General features: G+C 46.8%; 1 protein-coding gene across 2 annotated transcripts; it reads right to left on the bottom strand.

The window, feature by feature from the left end:
* Positions 1 to 14,008: 14,008 nt before the first annotated feature.
* LOC136102452 (extracellular tyrosine-protein kinase PKDCC-like) lies at positions 14,009 to 22,519 on the bottom strand. Of its 2 annotated transcripts, XM_065839532.2 has the most exons (7): positions 22,004 to 22,519; positions 21,685 to 21,807; positions 19,302 to 19,573; positions 18,074 to 18,153; positions 17,875 to 17,979; positions 16,282 to 16,458; positions 14,009 to 14,842 (listed from the first exon to the last, which is right to left on the bottom strand). In XM_065839532.2, the coding sequence occupies exons 1-7, from the start codon at positions 22,499 to 22,501 to the stop codon at positions 14,739 to 14,741; spliced, it is 1,359 nt and encodes a 452-aa protein (XP_065695604.1). In that variant the 5' UTR covers positions 22,502 to 22,519; the 3' UTR covers positions 14,009 to 14,738. The 2 variants fall into 2 exon arrangements, with proteins under 2 accessions (XP_065695604.1, XP_071665737.1); XM_071809636.1 differs by lacking the exon at positions 21,685 to 21,807.
* Between the last annotated feature and the right edge of the window lie 455 nt (positions 22,520 to 22,974).

Genomic DNA, 22,974 nt, shown 5'->3' with positions numbered 1-22,974 from the left:
GGTACAAAGCAGCTTGAAGTCAGAAGCTGAGCAGCCACTGTTGGAGCTTCTGTGTGCTGAAGTTAATAAACCCTTTTCACTGTCAGCCTGAGAAACACCAGCAAAAATATTTTCAGGCATTTAGTGTTTTGTATCTATTATAGCTGTGCTACAAACTCAGTGGGCGATGGTAGGATGCTGCCTCGGTTTGGGATTATCTTCACTAGTAAATTTGCAGTTCCTAGGATTCCACTTGATATAATGATTAAAGAAAGAGCCCCAAACTCGACCTGTTTCTTCTTGATTGGACTATGCAGCAACTGATTTCTGATTCTGGATTTCATAGAGGTATGTCACAGAATGGTAGCAATGTGGCAGCTGTATCTGCCAAATCTGACCTAAAAGTAAGGATAAGAAGCACCACTGTCTGCTGAATTGTATGAGGCTTATCTTGACAAGATAAACATTATAGTTACACCTCAGGCCTTAATAACATGGCCAGGCAATGGACCATGCTGGCACTGCTCTCTGCAGCAGAAGGAAAGAGCTGTAAAGCATTGGGAGCCTGCAGTTCTGCCCCCTTGGAGCATCCCCTTCCCCATCTGGAGTTGCACCAGAGCCATGGTGTGCAAGAGCCAGCAAACCCAGTGTCAGCATAGCTTCAGCACCTGAAGACATAATGAATGCTATGAGTTAGTTCACTTTGATGAATGGCAGGGAAATCTGTTGACCAAACAGATTCAACTCATCCTGTATTCTCCTCCAACTTCCACATCAACGGCACAGCCCACATAATCTGTCCTTCCCAACACTTGTAGGGAAGCCTGTCCCATGGCCTCTCCCATTCCTTGGCACATCTGATCAATGAATAAAACTTCCATATGAGGCATGAGGAGCTTGACTGGACAGCACAGCAGTCTTTGAGGAACAAGATGTGGTTGCTTCCCACAATACTTCATGCCAGAGAGTGCAGCAGAGTCAGCGAGTATCTGCTTTCCACTTCTGCATATGCAGTTTTTACTGTAGTGTCCATGGTCCCAGGGAAGCTGCAAAGAGGAACCTCACATACCTGAAATATTCACGTAGACCAGCACCTGAGGCTAAGATGAGAAGCATTTCTGGGAGTCTGACCAGCCTGTGGTGGACATCCAGCAGCAGTTCCCACCACATCCTTCCAGTCAGCAATACACCAGCCCCTGAGCTCAGGCAGCCCAGCTTCTCCCCAAAACATCACCAGTAGTGCCCCGTCCCTCCCTCTCCCACCTCCTTCCACCCCAGCTCCTGCTCCAACAGCAGCTCTTCCTCCTCAGGCTTCTTCCTGTGCCACCCTACCTGTGCTTCTCAGGCTGAGGATAAATACAGTTAAACCAGCACAGGTACCATCGTCTTCTCTCACCTTTCCCAGGTAACTTTCTAATTTCACACTGAAATCCACGGAGAATTTGATTTTTGCAGTTTTAACAGTAATAATGACAGTTTCGCAGTTGCAAATTTGCCTCTTTACTGTCCTGCCTTCTGGCAATGCCAGGCAGCAGCTTACTCTGCTACCTTTAAATCAAACACTGAATGCAGCCTCCCAAGTTAAACACACACGCCAACTCCTTTCAACCATTCTGTTTACCATCCTTTTGCAATATTACTCAGGATTTAAAGCAGGGATACATTTTTTTCATGTTTTGTGTTTACATTAGTAAGATTGGTATCAGTTTAATTAAATCAGCTTAAAAAAAAAAATCAGTGCATAGCAGGCGCTGTTTTCCTTGTGTAGACAACAGCTGAGCACCGAGCCAGCATAGCTCCATCCAGCTCTGCTGAGGTGGAGCTGAGCAGCTGGACGGGGCGGGGGGAGCCCACAGAGATGCCACCTGGGGTGATCACCTCTGCCAGCTGTGCCAGAAGGAGAGCTTGGAAATTCCCGCAAGTCTTCTTGGAAGTGATCTTAAAAGGTATCCTTTGTTAACGTGAAGGGAACTTTACAGTTTTTCGTCACTGAAAGGAAGCCTGGTGTCATGACCGCAAGGCGGGCTGTGAAAGAGGGCACACAAGGCAATTTCTTCCTAAAGCCCAGTGCATTTTTGCCATATATGCACAGCCTACACTAATTTCTCTCATTTGTGGAGAGCACCATTTTCAGTTTTAGAACTTCCTTGAGGTGCTGTTCACTTGCTAGCCAGGTCTTGGCTGGTGCACAGTTTACAGCTGTGCTGACACCACCCAGGGATCTAGTCCTGCTTTTTTTCTTCTTTTGTGTTTCAGAAAATACTAGAAGGACCTGGACTTCTATCTGCTTAAACCTTGGAATATTTCCTTCACAATTTTTAGCTATGGGCTTGAGTCATGGCTGTGAATTCTCTTGTGCTGCCTCAGATGAGAAGAATTAATCTCTGCGAAGAGGCTGAGTGATCAGAAGTATTTGCACCCGTCATGCATTTATCCCATTAAAATTTACTGTATGTCACACAGATCCAAACTGCAAATGTCTTGCAAGGAAATGAAACCTGCCCACCAGCAGAGGTGACCAAGGGGTGGAAAAAGTGCAGAGGAGGCTTGTGATCATACAAACCATATGCCTGACTCTTTCCACCAAGCACAATAACTTGTGGAGAACACAGCTCTTCTCCAGAAGAAAGCTCTTGGCAACATGTAGAGATGGAATAGCCAGTGAATGAAGCATCCAAGGGTACATGGGATCTCCTCCAGGGTCTCACCAAGGGCAGCATGAGACAGCCCTTTCCCCAACAGCTATCATCTTGGCCTGGTAGAGTCCTTGCACAGCTGGGGAAGCTGAGGAAGAGCATGTCTGCCTTTGCTACTGTTGTGAGAGAGCAGATTGTTGCCATCAGTAACCAGGCCATAAGTCAATACAGAAGAGATGCGTGCAATCTCTTACAGCTGGGCTCATGCAAAATACTTGGGACTTCCATCATCCTTGCCTTCCTCACTATTCTTTCAAAATATAAGTTAATGAGTCTGTGGAATCCCTTTGTGCAGTATTATATCTAGTGATCTGAGGTTTTCTGAGGCTGAGGGCTCTACTAGTAGTCACACGAATAGCTGTGGTTATACATACCTAACTGTGTGTTACATCTGTTCCCTCCTGCATGCCTGGCTGCTGGCACTGATGCTTATCTGACCATGGAGTAAGTCAGGTCAGGAAGCTAAATTGGCAGAATACTGACCTGGAAAAAAAAGATAATAGCTTTATGCTATGTAAGCTCCTGTGCTGGCTCACTGCAAGGTCAGGGAGATGAGAGCGCTCCTCAGAGCATGGAGGAGGTATCTTCACTTGGGGAGAAGGGGACAATGCTAGCACTGACTAAAGTAATTTTAAAATAATTTGGCAGAGCAGGCTCTGTTGTGTAAACGGACAACGAGACAGGAGTCCAAGCATCACAATGAAATGGAATATCCCACATATTCAAATTTGAGGCCGTCCCTGAAATTTCTTGTGGAAGAGAGTTTGTATGTGCACTTGTGTTGTTCATATTGTGTTTGCAAATATGTGTCTGGCCAGGTTGTGTAGTCTGTTTCCTTGAAAATACTCAAAAATCATCTAGACACAGTCCTGTGCAACTGGCTGTTGGTGGCTTTGCTTGAGCAGGGAGGTTGGACAAGACGACGTCCAGAGCTGCCTTCCAACTTCAACCATTCTGTGATCTGTGATTCTGTGTTAAAGTCCCACTAAATATAGTTCAGAAGCACCTGTAAGCACAGGAGCCTCAGGATGGAAGGGCCCAGCTGCCAGGGTGGAGAGCCAGAGAGAAGTTTCTTAGTTAATGTGCATCAGCCTGTCAGCACTGGTGACTGATGGAAAAGTGGGTTTTGTGGAGCTCCCTGGTTCTTAGCCATGTTCTCACTGCCTTCCTAGCCTCCTGACCACACTCATGCAACCACATGCTCCACAACAGGGAGCTTCCCCGACTTAATGCTGATATATTTTCCATTTTAGGGTCTGGTTCTCTGATGCCTGTTGATCTGGCTGGCTGTGAAGCAGCCCTGCTGTAGAGGATGGTGCAAGGGAAGTGGTGGGAAAGCTTTTCCAGAAACACAGATTCATATTTGCTTCAGTAGAGCATGACACCACATGTGCAGTGGTCCTGTACCATGGTGCCCTGGGCCACCCCTGCTGCAGCTCTGCTCTTCTTCCTGCCCTTTCCATGTCCTCTTGCTCTTCTCCAGCCTTACTTTGCTAATACATGCTAACTTCTCAGCCATCTCCCCCCATCCTCTGGCGCTTTTCCAGACAGCTTGTTCTTGCTAACCTCAGATACTATTTTTGTTTATTTGCTTGGAAAGTTTTCTGCCATTTTAGCGAGTGAAATTGGTTCTCCAGGTAGCAGGAGCTCAAGGTACCTGGCAGAGACTCGGGGCAGGCAGGGATATTGTGAGACCCTTTTGGCAACGGTGAGAGGCTGCTTTGGCTTGGCAGAGCCAAGAATCAAACAATCTTGTTTGTTCTCACTCTTCGATTTAATTACTTGATTTCTTTCTTTACTGATAAAAACGGAGTTTTTTAAAAGGGTATGTGAACTGAGCTTGTAAATGTAATCACGTATATATTCCGCCCCGCCCCCGCTGCCTCCGGACACTGAACCAATCCACTTAACAGCTCACTAGCCCAAAAGAAAAGCTATTATACGGCTGCAGTGTGGATAAATAGTGAGTTGATAGCAGGGTTAAGATGCAAATCTACAGATAACATTTGACTTCAGGGGAGGTGGTTGGGGAAAGAGCCCCTCAGAAGTCCGAACACCGGCTGCACGGTTCCGCAGGAACAAGCCTGGCAGAGCCAGCTGCCCCTTCCCATCCCTGCCCTCACTTCTAAATGCAAACAAATGCTGAGAAAAGAAAACAGGGAATTATTAAAAAATAAGTATTGCTGCCATCCCCTGCATGTGATTAAACCTGTTTTCCTCTACCAGAGAATATATTAGTGAGAGTAGGCTTATAATACAGAGGCATCTGGCTGAGACTAGAAAGAGCAGCATGCTTATGCATTATTAATCCTTTAGAAAAAACAGACTTCTGTGGCCTGAATGTATATATTGGATCAGTATGGAATGGCCTTTATAGGATAATTAGCACTGATAACTGGCCCATTTTGCTTATCTTTTGCAACAAAATAATCTCCAGGATGAGGCCAGTTTATTTTGTCAAACGGTGAAAGAGATTGTGTTTTGAAATAGCTTTTAATGAGCAGTTGGTGCCCAACACTACTTTGTTCTTAAAAGAGAGAACGTGATCTGGGAAGCAGCCCAGGGTGAGCGTAATGGGGAAAATGCAAATCTCCACCTTAGAAAATGTGTAATTGTAAACTGGGTCTTCAGGCATTCCTGGTTATCCAGGAACAATAGCAGTCCTGCAGTCTCACCAGTGAAACAGGAAACATTTGAGGGGACTACAAAATTATAGTGGAGCTTCCTGAGGCATAACTTTGGCACAGAGAAGCTGCATTTCTTTGACTGGTTTGTGTCTTGACAAATATGATATGACATAAGAAGGCTAAAAACCCAAAGCCGGCACAGCAGGGCAAGGGGGCCATGGGGTTATGAGACATAATAATCAGGTTTGTCTTCCAGTTTTATCTTCCGCCAGTTTATCCATTGGAAGATGGTTACATCAGCAAGAAACTGGAGGAGGCCCTAATCTTGGGAAGAAAGAGCTACATTCATTCATGCGCTGCTCCTTTTCAAAGGATGAAGTTACTCTGAGTACCTAGCTCCTAAATCAGGGAGATGAGAAGACAGCCCGGTTCTCCTCTCCCTACCCTCTGACATGAAGACCTCAGCTCAGCAGAAGGATAAAGTCACGTTTCCAGCAGCACATGGAATGTACCACCTGTAGGTCTTAGCTTACACGGCTGAGTGTTGGCACCAGGCTCCATGAGTAAGATTCATTTCAAATGTCTGTGTCTGAACCAGTCACCCTGGGCTACCTCTATAATCAATAGGTGCTCTGAGGATGTAATTCATCCCATGCAGGAGGATATATCTAACAGAGGTCAAGTGCATTGCCCCAGAAAGGGCCTGTTTCTCTCTATTGATTCCAAAGAGACACAGAACTGCTGCCTCTGCTGTAGCTGCCCACGAAACGCTGGACGAGCCCTCACCCCTGTGGCAGAGGTGGCCAGGCAGAGCATCCTGTGTGCCCGTGGCCTGGCACTGCTGCAGCACAGGGCCATGGACGCGTGGTTGTGGAGGACTGCAGCTCCACAGCAGAGGTGGCAACTCCCCAGGGCACAGCATGGTGGAAATGTGAAATCCCATCTGAAAATGAGGTTCTGCTGAGTCAAGAGGAGAACGTGCATGAAATAGAATTTCTTGACTAGGTTGCAGCAAGATAGACCCTTCCAGTGCAATTGCTCCCTGTCCAGTTTAAGAAACAGCCTTCTCCAGAGCTGACTGATGCACGGGCACTGATCTCCATGCATAACCCTGGCAGGTCGAGGTGGGGTGGAACTGCTGTGCTTATCCAAGGGATGCTCAGGCATGGAGGGACTCCAGCTGGGCTGGGGATGAGCTGGGGTGGCTGTGCAGACATCGACTCACTCCTAGGGTCATATTGGGACAGCTCTGCCACACTTCATGGTGGAGCTAAAATCTGGCCAAATCTTTTGTCTTTTGGAAAGACATGTCTTTCTGGAAAGCCGTGAAATGATGTTAAAACAAGTTAGTCAGAAGCCTGACACTTTTCAAGCCCCCAGGCATGGTGCAGCTTGATGGTGGCTCCCAGGCAGAGCCCAGCAGTCACATCCACCGTGCTGATCTCCCCAGGAAGGCACAGGACCCTGGTGTAGCTGCGGGAAGCACTGAGGCAAAAACCCCACAGTGTGAGATTCACACCCAGCGTGTGAGTCTTGACAGGTCTGTCACTTCACAGAGCCTGGCTCTGTCCCCCAGCGAATATCAATGACAAAAGGACAGACTCTGCCAGACTGTTTGGCCCTGCTGTTGCTGCAATGGCATTGACACTCAGCTCTGGAAGAGGAATCCCAGTTCTTTGTCCTGCCCACAAGACTGCAGCTCTCCCTGAAATGCATGAGACCATCTGGGTTTCTCAATGATATTTCCTGTCCCTAGGGAAACGAGAAGCCCCAGAAAATGCTGTTGTCACAACCCATTTTTAAACAAGTTAGCGCCTCTCTGGTTGGGAAAGTCCGAATATTCAGGCCACACTTGTGCAGTGTTTGACCCCATTCTCACCTGGCAAGGTCCTACCTGCCTCCTTTCCCCCTCTTCAGAGCCCTCTTTTTCTCAGAGGGGGAAGGGAAAGCATTTTGCCTTGGTAAATATCTTGCTATGAAAATGATGAATTCAAGAGCACGTGGAGCTTGTGGTTGAAAAGAAAACGTCTGATCAGCAGAACTTTTCTCCGTCAGCTTGTAAGGGCAGATTCAGTCTCAAGGCCAAGCTGCCATGTGGTTATAAAATAGAAGCAGGCCTTGTAAGAACCGATCTAACTTTCTTCAATTGTCTGTGCATCTTTAATCATGTTCACCACTTAAAAAGCAGCGGAGCTGGCAGCTGATAATTAAGCTGAGCCTGCAGCAGCATGGCCAATGGCCAGCTCACATAGCTCCTTTCATCTGCATATTTATGCATTTAAAGGAGAGGAAAACTTTCATAACATTTTAATAACTAGGTTCTTCTGAATCCATAAATCCAGTCCTCCGGGCTTAGCCTACACTCTCTTTCTGATCTTACATAAGTGGAAGAGGGTGGAGTGTTTTGTTTGTTCTCCCTATTCTTTTCCTGTACATGAACGTGCAAAGCCCATCCTCTCAAGTTCAGGGTCCTCTGGAGGATGGGAGGGTCAGGCAAGGTAAAACTGCACTTCTAAGGATGCAGGTATGACTTTGATTTGGTTACTGGCATGGAAACAATTCCCCTTTCCCAAGATAGCTCATCTACAGACTGGCAGGACTGAAGCTCCTTTGCTAAACAATGGCTCTAAACAAAGAATCTGTGATCTCTGTATTTAAAATAGGAGCTATAGTGCACGTTGACTGTTGCATTTCTTAGCAAGTCATTGTCAGATCCAGCCCTAGGATGGCAATGCTTCAGGCCATGGGCTGAAAGGTGTCAAAATGGAGGGGGCTGGTCCCAGTCTGGGTCTGTGGGTGCTGGAGATCTGTGTCTGTTCATGCTTCCAGAGACAGTGACGGGTGGGCAGTCTCCCTCCATGCAGTTCCTCCAACCCCGTCATGGGCAGATGCAGCCACTGCCAGCCTGCTGCACAGCTTGGCACTGGCCACGGGCCACCAGACACTGGCCCCTGCCCCAGCCACTGCCTTTGTCCCCTGGTGGGGTGGTGTCAAGGTGATGCTGTGAGGAGCTGTGACAATCTGTCTCTGTCTTCCCTGCCTGTGGGTGGCAGGTCCCTTGACAGCCTTGGTGACACCCTGCAGGGTCTTTGGCAGCGAGGCTGTGTAGACCGTCCTCCCTCTCCCTGGCAGCATCACCCAGCACGTGCATGTGGGCTTTTCCATTAGTGCTGAATGACAGCTGCTATCAGCAGGGAAATGGAAGAGGTGAGGGTGAGAGCCTAATCTTTATGCTCTCGTGTTATCTTAGTGAGATGGAAAAAGTGCCATTAAAATAACACATCACTGATCTATTTCAAAGATGAAGCACTTGGTTAAAATAGAATAAAAGCTATTTAATAAGATGCAGTTCTTAAACACTATTACTTTTTTGTTTTCAAAGGAAAAGTTAGTTATTCTGTGCTGGAAGCCACTTCTACCTAAGATTTCCTGGGTGAAGCAAAGAATACTATGCTGATTTGTAAGGGTCTCTGTAGAGGCTTTAATTGTTGTTACCGTATAGCAAGTGAATAAACCATGCTTTAGCTCTGCTACAGTGTGTTGCATCACATCCTGATGCTATGATTAGGTAATTTCCAGAGTACATTTTGAACTGGCCTTTTGCTGTGCTAATAAAACCTTGGGGTTTGATGCTACTCTAGTGCACAAGTGGCTTTAGGCTGGTGGAGCTACTTCATCATGGAACAACAGTTTTGCTAGACAAAGCGGAATAGTCAAGCCCTGAAAAATGCAAACCATGGCATTAATTTCACTGGGAGGGACCATGAGTTGTTTCTTGTGTATTTAAAGAATTAGAAGACACAAAAAAGAGTGAGATTAATTAGGAGTGTTAGTTCACGATTGCCTTGCCAAATGAATGGGAACAGCACTGGACAAGACACAGCAGCAATGCTGAAATGTTTCTTGGCATTTTCTGAGATCTGAGAAAACTTCTTTGCACCCCACTGTCCCCAAGACATTCATGAACTGTCTCTCTGGTTACTGAATGCGATGATTAACTTATGTCCCCAAGTTTCATTATCAAGCTTTTAATCTAAGCCTGAACTCTCCGATCTGTCATCTGAAGCATTGAGAGAATTTGAAGCAGGGTCTTTCCCAGCAGAGAAAAACAATTCACTTGCTAAAGACACTATGTGGGAGGCACAACTTACAGATAGAAGAAGTTGAAAATTCGGGTGTTTATTTTGTAGCTTTGGGGTGTGGCTGAAGTTTTACTTCATTTTCACGCTGGATCTTAAATTTCCAGTGTTGTAAGTAGAGCAACAGATTTCAACCAAAAAGTTCACAAGAGACTTCCACTGATTTTGATGGAGTTTGAGGATAAATACTGATAAATGTAACATAATGTAGAAATTTGCCTTTTCTTAAGCCTTGTCTAGACTTGGATTTGGGAGGTGTGATGCACCACATGAATGATCTGATATCGTTAAGGCACTGTGTTTTTAATGCACAGCTTTAACCCCGGTTCTTTGCGGGAGCCTATTACTACATTGTATTTAGCACTTGCTAATCTAGAAATCATTTATGGTAAATGAAAAGAGATGTAACAAATCAAAGGCAGGCTGATCTTGTGGTTATACCTTTCCGATGTGGCCTCATGCTACCTATAGGACTATTTTGCCTCTGACAGTATAGAAATAAGGGCTCCTCAGCCATACCAGCACCTCTGTGTGGGCTGTGAGGATAACAGGCTCTGAGGCTGTGCGGGAATGTTGAGGGAGTGGGTCTACAAGGGGTTAACAAGTAGGTGGGCTGGGATGGCACATGGGGAGTGGGGGGTGAGTAAATTACAGGAGGGAGAGACAAGAACATGCAGCAGTCAAGTATAGATTTGGGGATGGCATGGACTGTGGTTATGGTAGTTGGGAGAGGGTGAGGATGGGGCAGTTGGTGGTAGTGGGTACAGTGCAGGGACATAACTTGGTGCCTAGAAAGGCCAAGCATTTATTTCTTAAAAAACCATCAGCATCTCTATCTCCTCCAAAGCTGTATCAAGAAGTCACCCCTAGGGCTAAACCCAGCACTTCTGACAAGCCAGGAGGGCTGAAGGTCCAAAGGCTCCAAAGAACTGGCCATTGCCTGGAGCTCTCACACAGATCCAGGAGCTGAATTGGCAAGCAGAGGAGTTTGGCAGCCATTCCCTCTGGCTGTCACCCCTCTTTGCTGCACCCAGACCTGTTTGATGCAATCTGGTACATTTTGCTGTTAGCCAAGAACTATCACTCAGGGCAAATCCACCATCCTGGATGAAGCACATGCTGCAGAGGAGGCAGAGGGGCTCTTGGTTGCTTCTCATACAAGATTCTCTTCTCTGATTTTTCCTTCACCACAACCATCTCCCTGCTGCTGTTGGTGGTGGCACTTTGATACACTGGGACAATTGAATCAAGGAGAAATATTGCTGCAAGTGCTATACTTAGAGGGAAAGATCCACGCTGACTTCCTACCAAGCCATCATGAGGCGATTCTGGAGTTAACTAATTCCTCAAACTACATGCCAAACCAGGTCCTTTATCTCAGTATGACCAAAGTGCCTTGACTTCTAGCTACAAAGATCAGTGCTTGGTACATGAATTTATAGGAGACCTTACAGAAATTCATGTTAACCCACATGTGTGATCTGGGCCTAGAGCTACCTGTGATAAATTCCTGTTTTTATCAAATGATCCAAACCAGTTTGAAAGTTCATCTATTTGAATGCTGCTTAGAACATCATCAAAGTTTGCAAAAGATGTCATGTAAGAATACAGGTATGACTTGAATTGTTATTTGAATCCTGTCTGATGTACCAGGAGTTGCTTTTTCTTTACTGGGCTCTGTCCCCCTTGCTCCACTCCTCAGTCCTTCATGAAGTCACCAGTCATGTAAACCCCTGCACAAACATACTGAACATGAATCATGTGGCATCTGTTGCTATTTATTAAACTGTGGCTTATATCTTGGGAGTGTATGATATTATCCTTCATAGATGTAGCTTTATCTCTGTTATTACAATACGGAATTAATTAAGAATATTAAACTTCATGTTTAAAAAAATTATATTCCTAGCTTTTATCTATGGAGGCAACATTTTCATATCCATTCTCTCCTAATGGCAGCATCCTTTGGGAAGACGTGATAGACACATCTAGGTAAACATTATTCCTTCAGCACACATGGTTCCCATTGCAATTGATCCCCTGCTGTTTCCTTCCAAGCACTTTGCTCTGTTACATATCCCACAATGGTGGCTGAAATACTGATCGGCAATAGCAGAGACAAATTGACTCCAACAGCTGGGAGTTTTAAGGGCAACAAATGTTTACGTCTGAGTTTTGTACACACCGTAGTTACTGAAATACAGTTTTTAGGTGTGCACCAAAATTTTCCCTGGCATTGAAAGTCTAAAGTTGGCTTGAGGCAGTTAGATTTTAATAAAAGGATAGAATGAATAAAGACTGAGTGAGATGGAACATAAAGATAGTACACAACAAAACAGCCAGCTGGGCCCAAAAGCTGTAGAGGAGATGTCTGTCCCCATAGCCTCCCTTCATGTTGTGAGCAGCCTGGGGGCTCCGCACAGACCTGGTGCAGAAGCTGCACCTGAGCCGCTCACGAGCTGCCCAAAGCTCAGACGCCACCAGCTGTGCACTGCAGGCTCACAGAGAATTCATCCTACGTGCTTCTAAACTGGCATGGCCATTGGAAAGGGTTTCTTAGTAGGCGACAGGTAACAGCAAGAAGCTTGGAAAATGCAGGGTGGGAACTTTTTCTAGCAACTATGTTTCCTCAAACATATGTCAAACTACAGCTCTAGATGCAGTGCAGTAATAAAACATTTTCCCACAGCCATCATCTGCTGGGCACCACTGGGCTGCAGTGGGATGGCACCCAAATCAGATTGAACACAGCATGCCCATCAGGTGTTACATACCACAGGGAGCTGCATGGCCATACGAGAAGAATTGGTGCAAACACTTTTACCAGCATATTTGTGGCATCTTCTGAGTCTCTAGCACATGAACAGAATTGGACATAAATATATGCCTGTGCTCTGGCTATTTGTCTGTGCTAGTGTAATGAATGTGCTCACAGGGGTCCAGGCTCTAAAAATACACCTACTTATTTGCAGGGGGTAGTCTAAATGTCCTACAAAACCACTCACTGTGGCAACAGCAGACAGAGCATTGAGATTCTTTGAAACCTGGCTGCTTTTTTTTTTTTTTTTTCCATTAATAGCATTTGTTAAGCACTGTGTGCTCAAAACCAAGGCAGGATGATAATCTCTGCTCCCAGGCTCTAACTGCAGGTTTGATGCTGGAACCTACATTTATCCAAGCAACACTACCATACCCTGCACCATCTGCCAAGGGGCTGGACCCAACTGCCTGGCAGGCAATCACACATGAAAACTTCATGGAAAAACCTGCAACATGTGAGGAGCATCACATGACTAAAATAGACAATGTTCTTTTTACCAGGAGAGATTTTTAAGATGGGAAGATCTTTCTAAAACAAACTTGAATCACTTCAACTTTTGCATTCTCTGTTTCTTCCTCTCTGAAATGACCCAGGGCTTGCCCTTGCTTTGGGGAACGTAATTCTGATTTGTATGTTAGGAGGCTGAGAGATACGGAGTAAATTCTTATTACCTCTTGCTAATGTAAAGCATCACACAGCAGACGCCCGAAGCCCTGCTCAGTGGGGTTGATGTAAAACAATAGCGGACCCCTGGGAAGACCTTTCCTTCAACTTCCACAGGACTCACTGTAATGGAGAGAGAGGTCTGTGGCTGTCCATTTAAAAAGCCTTTCCTTCACAAAGCCTGTAGCAATGTGGCCACCACTAGGAAGAGCCTTCTTGTTGTGCTAACTAGGAATTCTCATTAATTGGTATAACTATCAGAGTCCCTGAGCCTCAGTGCAAGCAGCAGGGGTTATAGCGCATGAGAAAGCCTCCATGCAATGGCATTGCTGTGGGTTAATCGAGTACTAACGAGCCAAAAAGGTGAGCACCTGCATTAAGAAACAGGACCAGATCATGAAAAACAAAGCACAACCCCAGGCAAAAGCCCAGGCATCTTTAGTCAGGGGTACCCTGGCAGCTACAGGGGCCCACACGGAAACAGCAGGCTACAGGGAGTCAGTGGTAATGTCCATCATTTCCACACAGCAGTGTGGGCTAAGAGGAAAACTCAACACAGCAGGGCACAGAGGCTGCAGCCTGGCTCTCCTTCACCCTTCAGAACCTTTGGTTGTGGGGCATGAAGTCAATGGTGAGTTGGGCTTTCCCTGACCATGCTAAAGAAGAAGAGGTACCATATGGTCACTGCTTCCAGGCACTCCCAAGAGTGGTGTATTATGTTGCCATCTCTTATAGCCTGAAATTATACTAACCCTCACCTAATTTCCAAGGCCACATTTTTAGTGAAGGGCAGATGCAGGAGGCTCTTGGCACCAGACTGTCTCCTCTACACCTGTGAGCCTGGAAGTACAACCACAGGGCATCCTCCAAGACCTAAGTGTCCAAGGGGCTTGGGTGCACTCATACACTGCTGAGACCACTCTCCGGTTGTCCTCAGGAACGGGTGATGATGCTAGGTGAGCTGAAGGTGGGGAACACTTGCATTTGTTCATTTGGTTGCAGTAAAGGCTTAGACAATTAAAACGAAAAACTCTTCACAGCATGCTTAGAATAAACATAGTCATTCTTTATCTTACAGAGTAATGCCTTATACATAAATAATTTTAATGTCTCGCTCTTTCACAGAAAGTAACAGAGAAAAACCTTCAAGGTTGATATATGGGAGCTGGTGTCACAAATCACATAGGGTCAAACACATATCCTGCATCCAAACAACCAGATATCTGGTTCCAGAATTGATCTATACACTGCCTCCTTCACTTGCCCTGGAAGTAACTGAATCAGGACCCTCCTTGGAAGACCATTCCCATCATCAACCTCTGGTTATGGATCCCAACCCTGCAACCTCAACCCATTGCTGAAATCCAGTTCTTTACATTTGCAGAGGTAAGAAATCCTGGTTGGCAGCTGCAGAAGGAGCCATTGCCTTCTCCAAGGTGCATTAATCCATACGTTTTGGAGGTGACCAAACTAACTAAGCCTATCCAAGCTAGATCGCTTGTAGCTATTTCCATTTCTTGTCTGCCAAGCTGGTTACTGAAGCAGCAAGGCTAGGTATTGCAGAGTCTAACAACATTTGACTAAAACTAGGAGCGTTTATGCAGAACAGCAATGTGGCAACAGATAAAGAAGCTGGCGGGGCTGCAATGAGAAATCTGAGCTTTGATCAAGGAGGCAGCAGCATTTGACTCCATCTGAGCTGGCAGGCAGATCCCATCCCAAAGCAAAATAAAATACGTCATTCTTTTCAGCAGATGAAATTCTCCCCAGTGGTTTGTTCCTCCCAGGATCATATTATGTGATCTCATTGTCTTTAAAGTCTTTCCCCTGAGGAAGCCGATCGTTTAATATAGACTACAGCGTTAGCATCCGGTATTAAATCGGTCAGGCTACTCTGAAACAAGGCGAGTGGGCGTCCTGGAAAGGAAATAAAAATGCGAGTTTAATAGAAGAGATAGGTTCACCTTGACCTATGCTATTTATTGCAACAGACATGGGAACCCACTGCTTGGTCAACCGAGGGTCACTCCACCCTGCCGTAGATATGTTTCACACTCCCAGTAAACTCCAGTTCGACACTCCCAGCAAACTTCAGAAGCTCACCGAGTGTGCAAAAGAAATGCACAATCGGGCCCCAGAGGCTTTTATGTCTTGTTTTGCTTTAAAGAATTGCCCTAAGAGGGACTAGTATGTTCCCACAGCTCTCATTAACCCAAACAGCAAAGTCAGGCACTCTGCACTTCAGCCACACACTTTCAGCATCTTTGGCTGCAAAGATGTGCTGCAAAAACAAGAGGAAGAAAAATGTCAGGAAGGGAACCGTTAACAGACCAGGTGCTGGATTGCAGGGACCAGCAGCCGAGCCAGGTGCTGCAGAATGGCTCTGCTGTCCCACGCGCCGCTGCTTCTGCATCCCCACCGCTGTGCTAAGCAGGTTCCTTCCAGCCGGGCACCGAACGCAGCAGCCAACAGCTGCCCCATGAGGAGGCCAGATGTGTTGTGTCAGGCACAACTCACACAACCCATTGCTGGTGTGAAACCAGCTCGAAGAGATTTATGTCGCATCAGTGTAAGTGCTCTTATGTCACTCGCTAGCCACATGCCAACTGCACACGAAGCCACAGAAATCTACATTTTATGGCTGGTTTTGTGGTTTTTTTTTTTTGTCATGTGAGCCAACAAGATGCAATTCTTCAGCACCATCGTGAGTGAAAACACTCATTTACCTCATTTAGTGCTTCACTTTCTAAGTAACAATTTAGTCCACGATTGAAGTGTCAGCTAAATGAGGTAATTTATAATAATTCTGAAAACACGCTAACTGTAAGAGGCTATAAAGAGATAATTACAGGGACATTTTGTAAATCCATTTGTTTGGGGCTTTAGTTTTGATAAAGGGGATAACAACTTGTAAGCTATTAATTTTTAAATTATAACAATAGTAACCACCTTCTTTTACATAGCTTCTTTCATCTCTAAAAACCCCACAGCTTTTTGCAAACTCTGTCTACCACAGGAATTGTTTAGCCTAACACCAAAGTGAAGCCACCTCTGCATGAAATAAGTAACATTTAGTAACAATATTTTACAATACCTAGCAGTCCTCTGCAAAATTTGTAGGGAAAAGAATCTGCAGAGGGAGAATATAATTCCTTTTGCATCTCCTTACAAATACTCAGGGGATCCTTGGATGCCCACCGCAGCAGCCATTTGATCTTGAGAATAAGGAAGGCAGCCTTTTATATGTGCCCATAGACTCAAGGCACTATGGATGCGGGCAGTAGCATCATCCCCACGCCTGCCCGAGGAAGCAGGGGCACCACATGGCAGCATCTGTCACATCAGCCCAAGCTCACCTGTCCACGTCCTCCGCTGGGTGACGATAAAGCTTTGGCACTGCGACTGGGAGTTACAAATTCTGGCGGCTTCCTCGGCACTGTGAACAGAGAGCAGGCATCCCAGGTGGCTGTAGGACGGCCAGCACTTGTAGTCTTCTCCTTCCACTGTTCGAAAGCCCTTCAGGGAGATGAAGTCTGGGAACAGAAGCAAGGTATTTAAGGAAACTCTCCAAGGAAGTTTCAGAGACTGGTTTCAATATACACTTAGTATTTTGCATTTCTGTGAAAACTCATAAAGGAAACATGATAGTGATAGATTGAACTGACCTGCTTAAATGGAGTACATGGAGCTGCAAAGTTAAAAGAAACCCAAATCCTGACTTTTGGTTCTGCTATGGAGCATAGGATAGCAATTCTTCCATGGATGTAACAGAGGGGGCAGAGTTCTCAAGGGGAGCGACCACAGGGGTGGGTGACCGCAGGAGGCTGCTGTGTGGACCCACCTTTCTAGCAGGGCTCTGGAGAAGCCAATCTCACAACGGCCTCTCCTACACCTCACCCCTAACAGCAGAACCAGGTCATCACAGGCCCAGCACCGAGCTTCACGGGGGTGCACTGACCCACTCATCATGGTGCCACCCACAGGGATAGGAGACTTAGGAACCCCAGTGGGGGAAAGGGAGGCCAGATCCTGCTCCAACAGGACACAAGAGACCTGACAAACCTCAGCAAGTGATGTTAAGGCTGTTGTTCACTGACTACTAAGAGTCTCACCCCATCTTCCCACACCTTTACGATGGTGAACATTTTGGCCAGTTGCTAAGCCAACAGGTAGGCACCACTGGAAAATACTAGTAATTGCTGTTAAAGCTGCTGGTGCAAATAACTGAATATCTTTTCCCATAACTGTGCAAGTTCCAGTTCTTCCACACATAAAGAGATTTCCTTATGCATGCCACCACCACCACTCCACCATCTCAAGTGAATGCTCAGGAAAACGCAAGTCACAGTAACCACAGGACTTTTGAAGCCTTCTTCTTGATTAGCCTCATCTCTACCTCTGAACGGGTCCTTTTTGGAAGAATGCACTCATAAAGGCTCATTTATCCATCCACAAGTCCAACAGGATGGCCTTCAGAAAAAAAGAAATTTAGAAGGTACCAAGGGCCTAGCTAATCTGCCACACTCATCTTGGTGTCATGGCCACAACCTGTGCTCAGCAGTCAGAAGCCACCAAGTGAAATGAGAATTTTCAATATCAGTCTGGAAAACTGACCTATTGGTCCAAAGGATAAGATGACCCTGAAGAGAGACATGAGAAACTCAGTTTACTACTTTGGTCTAGTTGCACATTATGAGTATTTAGAAGCAGTGCAAACACATGTCCATATGTAGGCTCGATTGTCTGCACTGCATTTACTTTGTAAAACAATGCAATAATGCATAGCTACCATGAAGAAACAACAAAAGGCTGCTCAAAAAAAGATACTTTTGACGCTTTTCCTAGTGACTAAACACTGTTTGAATGTATGGGAAATCAGAATTTGAGCAGTTACCAAAAGCTTCATTCCCTCATTAGTTATGTTACCTAAACCATTCAAAGTCATGTACCTTTTAAATGAAGAGGTCTTTTTTGCAGATAGAGCCCAGACTTGTACAGATGTAAAACCTTTTCAAAGGCTTCCAGGGTTTCATTTATTCCATATCGTAAATCACCTGCATTTAAAGAAAGAGGTGATCAAGATGAGTAATTCCATTAAATGCTGTTTAGAGATTTCTAATAAACAAGTTTATTAATATTAGTTGGTACCTGTTGCATTCAGAATATCACTCAAAAAGGGGCGCAAAGCAGCTGGTGCAGAGTGTGGCAAAAGATAGGTGAAAAAATACCTGCAAAAAAATCCCACAGACTGATTAGAATACAGTAGCTTAATTTCCCTAGTGATTAAGTTGTCTACATTTTCCTGCGACTCGATTATCCATATGCAACTAGTCAGTCTTCTTTGGTTATTAAGTTATGTTTGAGCACTTCGTTGGCATCTCACAGACCATTCCTATGAACGGGGCTGAAGCTCTGGTCCTTGCAGCACAGCACGCTACCAAGTGCCGCATGAAATCTACTTTGCAAAGGTTCACACAACAGAGCTTTCCTTCATTCCTCAGGGCCATTTTTGTGCACTAAGCAATGCGCTTCCTATCAAAGAGAGATCTGTGTAAAAGAAGACTCATGCAAGACCTTTCCCTTGCCCTGAAAAGGTTTGGCATTCTTATTATCCCTGGAAAAGCTGGACACTCCCTGACCTTCTAGAAAACTCCCTGAACCTTCTAGAAAACTCCTGTTGTGCAAGAGACAAGTGTGTTACTGCAGGGCTACAATAAACTATACAGGGATTTGACCTTTAACACTGAATCCTGCAAATTCAGGCTCCCTTACTAAGTCCTCTGTGTAAATACCCAACTGCCAAGGCTTCCCGCAGTCCTTGACCTGCCAACCATCACCAGCGAGTGGAAGTCATTGTGCTTTGAGCTGGTGGCCTACACAAAGTGCTGCAGCAGCCTCAGTCCATTGCCCTTGACCTGTTTCATAGCTCTTCCTTCCACAGGCGTTCATCATCCCTGTAGAGACACTCGGAGTTCAAAGCAAGAGTTTGCCAGCCTGTTTCCAGCAACGAGACCTCGAAGAGGGTGGGCTTTGGCAAGTAGCCCATGCTGCCACTGCTTTCAGCAAATACAGCCCGCGGATGTCAAGTGCCAGGACTTGTTTGGCAAACATTAAATTTACAGGTGCAACCTTTGGGGCAAGTTTCTAGAGGGCGTTGGGTAAAGAGAGCAGCAGAAGAAAGATGCCTGCATTCTCACCAGACAATGACAACATTCTTTTCCTGCCTTATACGGAAAATAAACTGGCTTCCAAGCAATCCTTAACTACTCTATGACAGAGGTGAAGGGAAATCACTGCATGGAAGAAACGCAAGATGCTACATGGCAGAATGTGAGCTCAGTCACCCCAGATTTTCCTCCCATCTCACTGGACATACCGATATGCATTAAAAAGATTCTTCTTTTCATTTATTCCTTCACATTTCCCAATGGTGGAGCATTTCAGAGGAAAGCTTTTTGTAGGGAATTCAAGTGTGCAGTCATTATCTTCCTTGCATGACAGTTCCTCAGTGCTGGCATCATCCATGTCTGTCACTTTTAGGTTTCCATCCACCATAACAAACTGCCTTGGCTGGAAATCCAAGAGGACTATTGAACCCAGGGGGGAATGTGCCAAGTAAAACAGCAGTTTCACAAGACTCAGGCAAATCTGAAAGAGATGAATATGCATGGAAAAAACAGATGAAAAACAGCTATTAAATTGGAAGTAGAACAAAGGGGAGGGCATTCAATGAAATTAAAGGCAAAAAAAAAAAAGAGCATATAGTAGTTAAAAGGTAATTATATGTATGCTACAAAATTTATTATCAACATTGCCAGAGGATTTTACTGGTAAGTAGTTTAGCAACATTTTTAGAAAATGTTCATATACAAAGAGAGACATTTGCAGTTAGAGGAACTAGAGGAGAAAGCTATGAGGAAAACAATAGCAGCCTTCATGTTTCAGGAGCTATATTGATTTGCTAGCTGAAATCAGAAGGAATTTTTCCCACTCTGGCATAGAATTAATACATTCTCCTCCCTTCCCCCATGCTGTTCCACACAGACTGAGGCTCCGTGGTCATTAATACCAGATTTGTGCCTTGCTACATCACTCAGTAGTATGAATTTGGGCACACAATCGTGCTTCTGAAGAATTTGCCAAAGCATGCAATGTATTTATTGCCAGCTTTTTTGCTTTTATATCAACTTTCTGGCAGCAGGGAAAGGTCAGACAATACCTGATCCAGCAGAAAGCTCGGTAAACATTTTTTGAACAAACCAGAGCTAGAGGAGCGCATTTATACCGCACCAGCACTTTGTTTAAGTAACTTTTTGCAGCAGTTTTCATTCAGTATCAGGACCTCAGCATCAGAGGAACTTTATCGTCAGCTAGGTGTGCCAGGCAGACCCGCGCCACCCCTCGCTGCCTCCGATAGCGATCTGGAAAGGCAGGAGGGCTGGTCATTTGGAACAGCTCACAGAATGGCTGGTATCTGATGTGGCTCATCAGAGGGGAATCCCATCTGTTTAGATGTTCTAATTAAGAAACAGAACCAGACCGTGCCAGTCTAAGTTCTGTATTAGTACCTTCATCAGTCAAAAGATTACAAAAATCTTAATGCCACTGTACCAGACCTCACCACCAGCTAGTCCAGCACCATGGGTTTCCAGATCTCTAGAGACTTTGGCACATTTGAGAAGATGAGGTGCTGGGAAAGCTATGTAGAAGCCAGGATGAAATAGTTTGTAAGCAAAAGTGCAACCCCACAGGCCAAAAGAAATTACTCTGGAAGCTCTGATGCTATTTTAACTTGACAAGTGAAGCAATCATAAGAATCACAGCTTCACATCCCATGGCTGAGTGAGCACGGTTGCCACACTCCCCCTCTGGCACGGATGGCAAGGCTCCTCTTCAACATTAAGAACCACATGCAGGCAAGGATTTTATTTTGGGACTTCCGTTGCATTTTTATTTTGCCCAAAGCATTTTTTATGGACATTAAGGTACCCATGTTTGTACTTAATGCTCTCTTTCCTCCTAAGAGCCAAACAAGTAGTCATGAAGCCCCAACTGAGACCTTGAGGCAAACTGTAATACAAGCTATAAACAAAATAAGTGCCATGTCATAAGTCATTTATATCCTGGGGAGCTTGAGTCCCTATGCAGGATGCTTAGGAGACCAGGCAGATCTCACTAACAGGGCTGCAACTGTAGCACCTACAGCAAGAGGAAAGCAATTTAGTAGTGTTTGTACTACAGTAATACCCTAAGGGCTATGATCAGAAACATGAAACAAACACATGATGAGAGGCTGCTCAGTCTGCTGCTTGCAATACGCAATACACAGAAAACGAGAGACTTGGAGTGCAGCAAGGTGGCTTTCCTCACTCAGGCCCAGCCTGTTGAGGGGCCTTGCTACTAAAGCCCCTCTGTAGAGCAGAACAATACAGAAGAAAAACTAGCAAAATAGTGTAATACTGTGTATTAAACACCACCCCACCCCTCAGCAAGGTTTTGTAGCCATTTCCTCCCAGATGTAGTTCTTTTAGCATCTCTCGACAGAGAAGGAATATAACTGTGAAAGGCCAGACTAGGGCTATTTTAATGTCATTTAAAACGAGTGAAAGCAAAACCATTTAAGGACAAATCTACAGAAGCAAACAGAGTGTCAGCATGACAATCCCGTTTGCCCCAGCAGCCACCATGGGATCTCCGCATTTACCCATTCTGCGGTCTAAAAGAGGCTGATAAAACTTCCCCTTGTTTTGTTTTCTTACTTTAAATCTCTCCTCCCAGGGGGTCTGCAGAAGCTGAATCATCTCCAGGGGGGATCCCAGCTCTATCATAGCGGTGACCCGTATTTCAGGATCTCCGCTATCATCATAGCACTGACCGTGCAGCTGCCGGGAGGGAAGGAGCGATTGTTAGAGAGATGCTGCTGCCAGTGCCAGCAGGTCCAGGACGCCCGGGAACGGGGACAACAAGGGCGGACCGACTCGGCACCGAGACGCATCCCTCCCTTTCCCTCCCCTCGAAAAATTGCCGTACCGATGGATCACATCCCGTATCCCCCCGCCCCGGCGCGCCCCGCCGTACCTGGACGATGCCGGGATGCTGCAGGCGCTGCAGCAGCGTCACCTCCTTCAGCAGCTTGTAGGCGGCCAGGCGGCGGCAGCCGGCCGGCGCCCCGTAGCGCTGCAGGCACTGCCGCACCTCCCGGCCCGCCCCGTGCACCGACTTGAGGGCGACGGCTCCGCCGCCCGCCAGCGCCGCCCGCGCCACCACCTTGGTGAAGCCCCAGCCCAGCACGCTGACACCCGTCGCCAGGCTCAGGTCGCCGCAGCCCAGCCCGCCCCCCGCTGCGACCTCTCCGCCCGCCGCCGCCGCCAGGCGCCGCAGGTCGCGCCGCCTCTGCCGCAGCTCCTCCCGCAAGCCCGACGGCAGCGGCGGCGGGGAGCCCGACCGCCCCTCACCGCCACCGCCGCCCCGGCCGGCCGGCAGCGCCAGCAACGCCAAGGCCAGCAGCGCCGCGGCCAGCAGCGCCGCCGCGCTCAGCCGGGCGCCCCGCCGCGCCCGCCCCGCCGCCACCGCCATGGGGAGCGCGGCTGCCCCGCAGCGAGCTCCGGCCGCTCTGCCGCCCGCGATCCGCGGCGATGGGGAAGGCGAGCAGCGCCGAGGGGCGTGTCGGGCGGGCGGCCTCCCCGGCGCCCCCACCCCCGCCGGCCAGGCGCTGCGGGGCAGCCGCTGCCCGAGGGGAGTTCGGGGGCGCACGGAGCAGCGGCGGCACCGACCGCCCGGGGAGGGGAGGTCGCTGCGGTGGCGGAGCAGAAGCGGTTTTAGAAGAGGTGATCTGGACTGGGAATCCGAGCTGCCGGGAGTGAGCGGTACAACCCCGCAGACGCCTGCCCCACCCTTCCGACGGAGGCTGTTTATAGCAAAACACGCTGATTTCACTGGCGTGAATTTCGTCAGTCTTGCTAAAGTTACGGCAGAATGCAACCGACGGCTGTAAACCGCATTAAAATTAGTAAGAACGGAGATAACACGTTCTCGTGCCTTTGAAAAGT

The sequence above is a fragment of the Patagioenas fasciata genome, chromosome 5 (assembly GCF_037038585.1).
Source record: "Patagioenas fasciata isolate bPatFas1 chromosome 5, bPatFas1.hap1, whole genome shotgun sequence".
Classification (NCBI taxonomy): domain Eukaryota; kingdom Metazoa; phylum Chordata; class Aves; order Columbiformes; family Columbidae; genus Patagioenas; species Patagioenas fasciata.
Note: the sequence above shows the minus strand (reverse complement) of the source record. Positions and strands in the feature narration are given on the sequence as shown.